This window comes from Terrapene carolina, unplaced genomic scaffold (genome assembly GCF_002925995.2).
Source record: "Terrapene carolina triunguis isolate 2854851 unplaced genomic scaffold, T_m_triunguis-2.0 Scaffold66, whole genome shotgun sequence".
Taxonomy (NCBI): domain Eukaryota; kingdom Metazoa; phylum Chordata; order Testudines; family Emydidae; genus Terrapene; species Terrapene triunguis.
Window position 1 is genome coordinate 52,281,977 of NW_020664417.1, and position 12,584 is coordinate 52,294,560.

Here is a 12,584-nt window from a genome sequence, read left to right on the forward strand (position 1 = left end):
AGGGGGTTGGGGTGCGGGAGGGGACTCAGGGCTGGGGTGCGGGAGGGAGTTCAGGGTGCTGTCTCTGGGAGGGGGCTCAGGGCTGGGGGAGGGGGTTTGGGTGCGGGCTCCTGCCAGGCGGTGCTTACCTCAGGTGACTCCCAGTTCCCTGCCTGCCCTGGGCCTACGCCACTCCTGGAAGCGGCCAGTACGTCTCTGTGGCCCCGGGAGTGGGCCCGTGGCTCCGTGCACTGCCCCTCCCTGTAGGCATCGCCCACGCAGCTCCCGTTCCCGGCCAATGGGAGCTGAGGGGGCGGTTCCTGCAAGCAGGAGCAGCACGTGCAGACACGCCCCCCCAGGGGTTGCAGGGACGTGCTGATCACTTCAGGGAGCAGTGCAGGGTCAGGGCAGGCAGGGAGTCTGCCTTAGCCCCGCGGCACTGCCGGACTTTTAGCGGCCGGAGATCATGATCGACTGTCAGAGGCTCCAGGATCGACCAGTCGATCACTATCTACCAGTTGGTGACCACTGGCCGATACCGATGGGAGAACCCCTCCTGTCAGCGTAGGTAGAGACTACGCTGAAGCACCACAGTGGCAAAGCTGCAATGATGTTTTAAATGTAGACAAGCCCCTAGTATGCGTCAGTCTACCTGTGCTGGGAAGCACATGCCTAGCTGCTGTGTCAACGTACCCGTAGACTACCCAATATGCCCGGTATGTCAGAGGTTTGGGAGGTACAGTGGTTTGAGCATTAGACAGACAGTATGCCTGGGTTCTAGTCTCAGTCTGCCATAGGCAAACTGGTTTAAGCTCCAATCCCTCTCACACAGGATTTTCCCTGTAGGCTGCTATGAATCACCTGTACACAACTCCCCCACTCTGGGAAATCCAGTATTCTCTGTCTCTCACCAGCCTTTTCCTGACCTTTAGAGAGATGCTATGTTTGACACCTGCTCTGTGGGAAGTCAGCTGTGGGCCTTTAGAATAGTTAATATCAGGGCCTCCCTCCTAGGACACCAAGTACATCACCCCCAGTGCATATATTTGTCATTAGTCTAGGGCGTAGAATTTGAAAGGTCCTACTAAATCTGTGTGTCCACGCATAAAAAGCCTGCTGCTCTGGCTTACTGGACATTGCATCTATGCTCCAGTGAGTTCTGTGCTTTCAATAACAGTGTGATGTAGTGAATATGTCCATTTAAAATACTTACTTTATTATCACTGTCCGAGAGCACTGTGTCCTGTTGAGTCTCAATCTCCATTGGGCTACTGAGTAATAAGTCCTCTTCTAAACTAGCATTTGCCTCCTCCATTGTCCTCTCAGAAATTGTCATTTGTGGTGGTTGTCCAAATTTAATAGTCTTGGACAACTGTTGCTGAAAAACAAGAAAAAAAATGTATTTATATCACAAATGAAATAAGTCGACTCTACTGCACATGCCATCTCTCCCCGTGGAATCTGCGTAGTCTGCAAACAATTTGAAATACACAGGCTGATTACCAGGACTAAGAAGCGAACTAACTCCAGATTCAATATCTACCGCAACAAGGCAGAGAAAAGGAAGCATAATTATCAGTAGTAACTCTTGATTGAGGAGGACAAGAGTTAACAAAGACTCTTGCTGTTTTATTATGACTTTCATAATACTGGTGTTTTCTGGAGTCATGTGGACACATCAAAATCAAGCTTTCATTAAAACAAAAACAAAAAGATATATTTCTAGGCTTTATGGTTGCAGAGAAAATCTTGGATTCATGACCAAGTGCATCCTCAAAGGTAACAACCCAGGCGGCCATAAAAAGAACCCTACATTTATTATTTAAAAAAAAAATCTCACAATTATGGGGACCAGACATGATTTTTAAATGTTTGAGGATTAGCAATACTGCACATTAAAGGAACCTGATTTTTAAAGAATGCAGGGCATCTAGCCTCTGAAAAATCAGGCCCCTTTAAGGTATCTCAGGTTGAGCTCCCAAAAATTCAATTACCAAAGTCATTAGTCACTTCTGCAAATCTTGACCAGATGTATTCCCATTGCAGATCCCCTTCTGCCATGCCACAAGGCTATTGGCGTACAAGAGAGCACAGAAATCCCACAGTGAGGCTCTGCCGAAGGAGAACTATAACACATACTGGTAGGTCAACAGAAAATGTGAGTTTTGTAGCTTTTCCATCATTCAACTTTTCCATTTCCCGTTTTTCTTTCATTTAATCCTGTTTCTTTTCCAGGGATGATTTAAAATCTTCTCTCTGAAACACTGTAAATAAAAACAATGAGGAGTCTGGTGGCACCTTAGAGAATAACAGATTTATTTGGGCATAAGCTTTCGTGGGTAAAAAACCACTTCAGATGCATGGAATGAAAATTACAGCTGCAGGAAGATTGAAGTGTTCTCCTACTGGCTTTTGTATGTTACCATTCCTGATGTCCGATTTGAGTCCATTTATTCCTTTATAGTTCTTGTATTATGGGAATAAGTAAATAACTTTTCCTTATCTACTTTCTCCACATCACTCATGATTTTATATACCTCTATCATATCCCCCCCTTAGTCTCCTCTTTTCCAAGCTGAAAAGTCCTAGCCTCTTTACTCTCTCCTCATATCGGTCCCATTCCAAACCCCTAATCATTTTAGTTGCCCTTCTCTGAACCTTTTCTAGTGCCAGTATATCTTTTTTGAGATGAGGAGACCACATCTGTATGCAGTATTCAAGATGTGGGTGTACCATCGATTTATATAAGGGCAATAATATATTCTCCGTCTTATTCTCTATCCCCTTTTTAATGATTCCTAACATCCTGTTTGCTTTTTTGACGGCCTCTACACACTGCGTGGACGTCTTCAGAGAACTATCCACGATGACTCCAAGATCTTTTTCCTGATTCGTTGTAGCTAAATTAGCCCCCATCATATAGTATGTATAGTTGGGGTTATTTTTTCCAATGTGCATTACTTTACAACATTTTGTTGCCCAATCACTTAGTTTTGAGAGATCTTTTTGAAGTTCTTCACAGTCTTCTTTGGTCTTAACTATCTTGAGCAGTTTAGTATCGTCTGCGAACTTCGCCACCTCACTTTTTACCCCTTTCTCCAGATCATTTATGAATAAGTTGAATAGGATTGGTCCTAGGACTGACCCTTGGGGAACACCACTAGTTACCCCTCTCCATTCTGAGAATTTACCATTTTTCCTACCCTTTGTTCCCTGTCCTTTAACCAGTTCTCAATCCATGAAAGGACCTTCCCTTTTATCCCATGACAACTTAATTTACGTAAGAGCCTTTGGTGAGGGACCTTGTCAAAGGCTTTCTGGAAATCTAAGTACACTATGTCCACTGGATCCCCCTTGTCCACATGTTTGTTGACTCCTTCAGAGAACTCTAATAGATTAGTAAGACACGATTTCCCTTTAGAGAAACCATGTTGACTTTTACCCAACAATTTATGTTCTTCTTTGTGTCTGACAATTTTATTCTTTACTATTGTTTCAACTAATTTGCCCGGTACTGACATTAGACTTACCGGTCTGTAATTGCCGGGATCACCTCTAGAGCCCTTTTAAATTATTGGTATTACATTAGCTATCTTCCAGTCACTGGGTGCAGAAGCTGATTTAAAGGACAGGTTACAAACCATAGTTAATAGTTCTGCAACTTCACATTCGAGTTCTTTCAGAACTCTTGGGTGAAATCCATCTGGTCCCAGTGACTTGTTACTGTTAAGTTTATCAATTAATTCCAAAATCTCCTCTTTGCCTCTCCTGGAATTGACACCTCCTCATCAATTATTGGGAGTGGACTACATCCACCCTGATTGAACTGGCCCGGTCAGCACTGGTTCTCCACTTGTGATGTACTCCCTTCTCTTCACGTGTCAGTATATAATGCCTGCATCTGTAATTTTCACTCCATGCATCTGAAGAAGTGGTTTTTTACCCACGAAAGTTTATGCCCAAATAAATCTGTTAGTCTTTAAGGTGCCACTGGACTCCTTGTTGTTTTTCTGGATACAGACTAACATGGCTACCCCCGATACTATAAATAAAGTAATCTTGAATTGCACCAAGGATAAAGTTAACAAAACAAGGAGCATTTTATGGCTGTCTAGAGACAGAGCCTCTGCCTGGTGCTTTTCGGCAGTAATGACTTCGGCTTACACAGAGATCACAGAATAAGATCCTCCTTTAATGTACAGAAATTAATTTCTGTTATGTATGCCTAAAAGAATCAAATGTTTGAAAGAGAACATATTTTTAGCATGAGATTTAGAAGAAGTAATGAATAGGAAAGAGGACACTTTAGTATTTGATTTTCTTTCTGAATATTTACAGGAACCACATCCAGTGAAGAGAGATAAGACTATGTGGTAATTTTCTTACTCTCTTTCAAGGACAGGAAATTCTCCAAAGAGGACCGCCCTATCACGGTGAAAATCTCCACAAAGGAATGCTTATAGCAGGGATTCAAGTATGTAACTTCCCTTCATGTGAATGTCAATTACAAGCACAGACCTCTGCCCTGAATTTACCCCTCTGAATTTAAGATAGACACAATGTAGGTTATAGTAGCAATTATGTAAGGCAAAGACATGATTTCAACTCTGAATCAGTAGAATGGTTTAGGTGAGAACTTGGCATGGAAACACAGTTTTTGAGAGGAGTGGTAAACCTCAAAGGATTTCAGGTCAATCTCAATTCACATAACCATCCAGAAGTTTGCATTCTTGTCTAAATCTTAGCCAGATTAACTGAAGCCATTAATGTCCCATAGTGCCAAACCAATTGGTGGGGGGGAAGGGTATGTGAAAGAGAGAATTTCTCTATCACCAAGTTGATGAACTAGGATTGATGTTCCTCCACCTCCTCACTCAGGTATGCACAGGTATTGCTGCCCACCTGCATCCAGATAGAGGATGATCAAACATAACTTGTGTGGTTAAATGGACCAAGTTAATGGCAGAAAGTCACACCTGCTTAGATACCCAGAAGGAAATTTGGTCCCACTGAAGTCAATAGAAAAACTCCTTTTAAGAGGAGTCAGTTGATGCCAGTCTTTTCAGACTTTTCCTTCTCTAGGTCTGCATTCTACCTTGGATTTACACACCCTCAGTGGGGATTAAACAGGAATTCCACATGCAGAACAAAACAATGGCCCTGTGAGGGTATGATCCAGTAAATTGCTGAGTGCCCTCAACTCTCGCTGATTTTAGTGGAAACTGAATCAGAACCTAAATATTAATTTAGTAATTTCTTTCTTAAATTAAAAATGAACCCTTAATTTAGGGCCAGACTCCAATACCCTTACAACAGATAGTTGTCTTGCTCTGAGTAGCCCCATTGGAGCCAGTGGGACGACTCTCAGAGTGAGGTATTGAATGTGAGTTAAGGGTATCAGAATCTGGCGTTCAGTGAGAAAATGTGCCGGCTGTCTCTCTAGATCTATTGCTTACAAAATGTGCCTGTTTATATACAAATTCCAGTGTTGAGGAATAGAGGGATGGATGGGGTGCCTTGTTCTGCACATATTATGACATTTCACATGTACAAACTGTGCTATGAACATTGGTGGATGCCTATGAATAGAGCTATTGTAGAGAATGGTATGTGCAATAAAAGAGAAACTGTATTTTATTTGTTCAGATTAAAGCATTGTATTGTAATCTGGAATGTTTGAGAACTGTGCTGTAAGAAAATGCCTATCCATATGTATGAGGTTTTAAAAATTATTTTATTGAGATTCCCAGGAGGTAGAACATTTGTGCTTTGTCGTTCATATGCAGTTTCAAAATTACTCCCAAGATCAAAGATTTATTCACTCAGATTTACAAAAATTAGTTTGAAGGCTGAAAATCTACAAATGCCCACATTTCTGCATGGAGTTGGCTTCCTCAGGGCACAGAACTTTTCTGTAGTTACTCCTAGCATTTTTAAATACATTTATTTTAACCAAATAAACTCCATTAATAACTTTCCACTGGCCAATTTTCTTTCAACGTTTTAATCTCCAAGAGCTGATGTTGAGGGCTAAATGTCAAAATCCCAAACAGCTCATTATTACTTCGTCATCTGGAAGTGAGATGCAGACAAGGAAAAGATTATGTTCCCTTTACTAGTTTATGATATTTTCCTGTTGAACCAAAGGCAGAATCTGAAAGGCTGTATATAGAATAGTCCCCTAAGATATGTTTAGAATGATTCCAAATTTCCTGTATCGCTATGTTTTCAGGCCACCTAATTCTAAAAGCTACCTGCCATTTGTAAGTATCATCATGCATTGCTTTTGATGTCTATTCTTTTCTCAATGCAACAATGTATTTTGAATTAACATTAAGAGATCCATGCCTCTCCTGGCTGGTGAAAGCCAGTGAAGAAAAACTATACCCACTATTAATGGGAATTGTTAATGCTTCCTTCTAAGAAGCACACCTATCAACTCCTTGAAACATGAAAAAGTCCAAAAGAAGCCAGTTACTTGACCCTGAAGAACTTTCCAGCTACTATCTTGTCTGGTATCTCATTTTGGCATCTCAAGTGGGCACAGTGTGGTTTGTGAGCAGAGGTTAGAGGAATACAATTAATTTCCCCCCAACCTCCAATTCAACCCCTGTGAGTGAGCAGTTACACAGCATTGATAAGCTCTCAAAGTCCTGCCCCAACATGTCCTGTGCCCACTGTAAAAACAGATGAATTTTTGAAAGGTAGCTCTACTTCAGTTCTTCCAAAGTCCAATTAGGAATACAGAGAGAATCTTTCAAGTATATTACAGAGCACAAAATTAATTAGTGCATTAATGAGATGGGAATCACGGAAGACAGGCATGAAAGGAGGGCTGGTAAGTAATTTCTTAACAGCAGGGTATGGTTTTATTTAAGAAGAAAGCCATTTATGTATTCATTTATTTTGAAGAACTGAATGCATCTGAAATGCAGGTGGACTGGCGAAAGAGCAGTGGCAAGGTTCCTCAAGAGCCTTGTTTTGTATGCATTTAGAACCCCATGGACAAAAATGGAAGGCAAATGAAAAGTAAGACCTTTGGGGATTGACTATTTCTACATCCTGTAAAAAAGTCAAATGCATTTGAAAAACAACGGGAAAGTATACAAACAAACTGAATCAAGAAACCGATGGACATGAGTTAAGTGACTAAAAGGCAAGGACTAACAAAAATTAATGGGGAAATATGTAAGGGCAAAAGAGGAAAACAAAAAACACAAAGGAAATCTTTGAGTTGTATTCATTATCCTCCTCTGAGTCTTGTTTACTTAGGCCCTGACTCCGCAGGCTGGTCCGGGGGGGGGGAGGGGTGTCAACGCATACATCCACATGGAGTCCCGTCCCCCCCGTACACTTTAATGCTGCAGCACATGGGTGCAGGGCGCACGTATTTACTTACAGCATTGGGGCCAGAGGTTGTAAAGGCAGATCCTCAGCTGGTGTAAATTATCATAGCTCCACTGCAGCTATGCCAATTTACAGCAGCTGGGGATCTGCCCCTAAGTTCTTCAGGGAAGCGACCAGTCTTCTTACAAGCTTAACATGCTATGGCACATGATGAAAAGAACATTTTTTTTTTTTTTAAACATTTACATCTGCGTAGTCACATGCTTGTTCCTTCTTACCTGAAGGGTTTTGACTTTGCCTAGGATTTTGTCCTGTGACATTGCTTGGACTGCCTGCTCACTCTCTGCTTGCCCATCAGGTATAAAAATACTGTCATGGGAAAAAGCTCGAGTGCCCATAGTATAGTTGGAGGACCTGAAATGCAATTCATATACACAGTACTTAATTTTATAAAGATACCCCAAATGATTCCTGCAGTTATTCTTACAGTAACTCCCCTTTTTTCTGTTCTCTTCTACCTAGATATTTATACTGTCTTCATCACTGTAGTATCCGAGTGCCCTGCAGTAGTGCATTAAGCAACAGGTCTGACATCTGTCACATATGGTTCATTCTCTCTCACCCACTGCCCAAAGGTGTGCAGAGTAGAGTGGTTGTTTTGGTAGGATTTTATTGATTTGATTTTTTAAATACACACATTCTATACTATATATTAAATGCTACTTAATGATATTTCTTTGTGTATTGAACATTGTCACATGAACCATTTGGTCAAGAGGAAAAGACCAAGAAATAAAACTGGGACTTTTTTCCTCATGTATACACACTGACCCTAAAAGAAAGAAATTAACTTTATCAGAAGTGATTAGTAATATTTTGTAAAGCACAAGCAGTTTTAATTGAAAGGAAAAATAATTCATACTTGAACATTCTTCCTGCCCCAGTCTGAAATGGGGTGGTTCATGAGATAGATTTTTGCACACAAGTAGCTTTTGTTTCCAAAGAGACCTGTTGAAATTGGAGACAGGCCACATGCTCATAATAAAAACTCTAACCTTATGAAACTCACCTGGTTTTGTTACATTTATCAAAAAGTTTCCAGGTTTCTCAAGGAAGTCTGGGCATAGTATTAATTTAGAATTTCACATAAAACCACACAAAACCTGCAGGGGTTTTGTTTGTTTGTTTTGTTTTGTTGGGCAAGGGTGAGGTTAAATGCAAAACCAGGTGAACCATGGTGGTATCAATGGAGTTTTACTTTGCGTTTTTCATTTGCCTGAACCAGAAACTTGAAGCAAAATTCAGGGGAAGTGAACCCACCCATAGCATAACCAAAGCCAATCTTCATGCAAAACTGCCAACTTGTCCCCACCTCTGGCTGCTGGATCATTCATCTAACTGAGCGATCTCATTGACCAGTTATGAATGTTTCATGGACATTGCAAACTCCAAATTCTATCTCAAGGCAGGAACCAGGAACGGAGGAGTAAGGTAGATTGTTACACGATGAAGAGAGAGAGAGAGAGAGAGAGAGAGAGAGGTCTAGTGATTTCAACAGGGAACTAGAAATTAGGTGGTCCTTAATTCTAATCCTGGCTCTGATGAGGATTGCTTCTGTGTTCTTGGGAAAATCACTTAGCCTCTTTACTTCAGTTTTTTCCATCTATAAACTTGGGATAATACAGGAATGTTGAGAAGTTAAATTAATGTTCATGAAAAACACTGAATGTGAACATTGCTATAAGGGTACACTCTAAGTTTTATGATGATGATGGATGTGAACTGTGATAGAGAACATTACGCCAATTTCTTATTTCCCTGTGACTGGTACACCGCAGCCACAGAGCAAACAGCATATTTTAAAAGTCTGCCTTCATGTAGCAACTTGGTAACTAGAATTGTATACAATGAGAAAAGTTAGCCTCACATGAAGACATCACTTACTGTAACACAGAGAGAGGAAGCCAATGCACTCTACTTGCCTACTTCTAAAGAACTGCACTGCTGAAGTCAATTGTCTGAATGGCCAGAAGCCTCTTACATATCAGCACCAGTGTAGGATTGCTTTGATACAAAAGATGATACCATCACTTGCTAAGTCACCAAATGCCTGTTCTAGAGGGTAGCAGCTTCTATACAATTCCATGCCACTTGGATTAGTAATATATACACTGGAAGACTCTCTTATGTCACTGCTAAATACCACAGAAACATGTGGATTTACATAGAGATGGTATCCAAGGGAACATCATGCTGCTAACAAGTTAATTCTATGTCTCCTCAATCCACAAGAAAGGGGATTAACAAAAGTGTCCTTATTTGCTTCTTTACAATGCATAAAGAAAACGTGAGTTTTTAAAGAATTTTTTTTATATTAGAAATTCATACCATGACTAGTTTGGAATATTTTATGGCAAGTGGAGAACTAGTAAAATAAAGATATCATAAGAACCAAGTGTGGAAAAATAGCCTGACTGTTTAAAACTTCAAAAAGGAATTGACATTTTGGAGAAAAGATGTTTTTGTTAAAATATTCAATCATCCTGTTCCTTCGAATTAAGATGTAAAGGCAAAAAAATATGCATATTCTGAAAACTTCAACAAGTCTTCCAGGAAAACCAGGGAAAACCAGAATTGACAGTCCTGGTGTTTCTAGAGTAAAACACAAATAAAAAACCCTTTACATTGTACAATATAAAATATTAAATGAGTTGTTCCCACCTCCCTCCCCCCATGCTTTGTAATGGTTTTTAAGTTTTCAAAATAGTCATATTCAGCTGTTGAGAAAGTTTGCTGGGAATGTATTTAATGTAGCCTAATATCATTGCTTAACTCCATGGGCACAATCCTTATATTTTAAAAATTAAAATAAAGATTTACTAATAACCAACTACCACTTCATTTTCTGTTCGTATCAGATGTTATATTAAAATTTCTTACAGGCAAAGTGCAAAGGGGTTTAAAAAAAAAATAAATATATATATATATATATATATATATATATATATACACACAGATTATTTTAAAACCCAATAAATCATTAATAAAACTTTTTTGGGGAGCAGGGGAGCCCAACTCATTAAACTGTTTCCCCCCATGTAGACAAATCAAAACTGAAGCAACTCATATTTTTATTAAAAATTAATATTTGAACAGCACATTGCATTTGAAATAATCAATCAAATGTAGAGCAGTTCAATATTTCATAACACTTTCACCCAGAAAACAAATACAACAGTTCATTTATGCTATTCACCAATTATAGATATAATAATTCCATGGTCTTTCCCTGTTTACCTAATAAAGGTACATGCATCCCTGTTTTGGAATCTGTAGCAGAGACTATTAAAAAAATCTTTTTAAAAAACAAATTAGGCATAACGAGTGGGGTTCCGCAGGGGTCTGTTTTGGGACCGGCTCTGTTCAATATCTTCATTAACGACTTAGATATTGGTATAGAAAGTACGATTATTAAGTTTGCGGATGATACCAAACTGGGAGGGATTGCAACTGCTTTGGAGGACAGGGTCATAATTCAAAATGATCTGGACAAATTGGAGAAATGGTCTGAGTTAAACAGGATGAAGTTTAACAAAGACAAATGCAAAGTGCTCCACTTAGGAAGAAAAAATCAGTTTCACACATACAGAATGGGAAGAGACTGTCTAGGAAGGAGTACGGCAGAAAGGGATCTAGGGGTTATAGTGGACCACAAGCTAAATATGAGTCAACAGTGTGATGCTGTTGCAAAAAAAGCAAACGTGATTCTGGGATGTATTAACAGGTGTGTTGTGAGCAAGACACGAGAAGTCATTCTTCCGCTCTACTCTGCTCTGGTTAGGCCTCAGCTGGAGTATTGTGTCCAGTTCTGGGCACCGCATTTCAAGAAAGATGTGGAGAAATTGGAAAGGGTCCAGAGAAGAGCAACAAGAATGATTAAAGGTCTTGAGAACATGACCTATGAAGCAAGGCTGAAAGAATTGGGTTTGTTTAGTTTGGAAAAGAGAAGACTGAGAGGGGACATGATAGCAGTTTTCAGGTATCTAAAAGGGTGTCATAAGGAGGAGGGAGAAAACTTGTTCACCTTAGCCTCTGAGGATAGAACAAGAAGCAATGGGCTTAAACTGCAGCAAGGGAGGTCTAGGTTGGACATTAGGAAAAAGTTCCTAACTGTCAGGGTGGTTAAACACTGGAATAAATTGCCTAGGGAGGTTGTGGAATCTCCATCTCTGGAGATATTTAAGAGTAGGTTAGATAAATGTCTATCAGGGATGGTCTAGACAGTATTTGGTCCTGCCATGCGGGCAGGGGACTGGACTCGATGACCTCTCGAGGTCCCTTCCAGTCCTAGAATCTATGAATCTATGAATCTATGAAATCCAACCCTTCTTTGAATGTCTGATATTGCATCATTAAGGAACAAGAGAGTGCTGCAGAACCACACTTCCCTAGAGAGCCTCAGGAAACTAGCACCCGGTGTCTTTCTGCAGACCACCACCAAGTGGTCCACGGACCACAATTTGAGAACCTCTGCTCTAGAAAAAATCTGGACCCAGTTGGGGCAACTTCTGAAGCCACGTGATACAAAATGTTTTTGATATGAAACCCAGAGAAATTTGGTAGTGTTGACTGAATTTCCCCTATGACTAATTTGGACTTGTTTGAACTGGAAACACAGGGAGGCAGTTTATGGGCTCACACAATCCATAACCAAAAAAACTGTGCACATGAAACATTACAAACAGAAACCACCATCCTTTTCACAAATCTAACATGAAGCAGCTAAGGGGAACGTGGACAGTATTGCTCAAAGCAGGGCTAATGGGCATTTTCATTTAGTATTTACTTGTGTCAATTGAGTGCTGGATTAAGGACACATCACCCAGTCCATATACTGTGCTTTAAGGGCCCGCCCCCGCCCACGTTTTTCTAGTAGCAGCATCATTCAGTGACCATTGACTTTGTTTCTCAGCCACCCACAGTGGACATGCACGGTCTCCTCCATTTTCTTTTTCATCACCATTCTTTCCCCAGAGAGAAGTTTTTAGACCCCACATTTTTAATTAAACCAGGTCACGTTTATCCCCAATCCATCCCTGTTAATCTTAAGGATATTCACACAGCAAATCAAAAGATAATGGTAACATTTCAAGCACTAAAAGGGTGTGATGAATTGTTTTCAGAATCAGGATTTGTATACGTCCTTGCTTTACCTGCGAGTCAGATAACAATTAAGCAATATTGATCTCTCAGTTACA

The 12,584-nt window shown here is 40.3% G+C and overlaps 1 protein-coding gene across 1 annotated transcript in view; it reads right to left on the bottom strand.

Moving 5' to 3' along the window:
• Positions 1-7,739, bottom strand: part of KIAA1211 (KIAA1211 ortholog) — a 44,155-nt gene extending 36,416 nt beyond the window's left edge. Inside the window, 2 exon segments of the mRNA XM_026648158.1 lie at positions 1,193-1,357; positions 7,605-7,739. Of these exon segments, the coding sequence (XP_026503943.1) occupies positions 1,193-1,357; positions 7,605-7,724 (285 nt within the window). The 5' untranslated portion in view covers positions 7,725-7,739.
• Between the last annotated feature and the right edge of the window lie 4,845 nt (positions 7,740-12,584).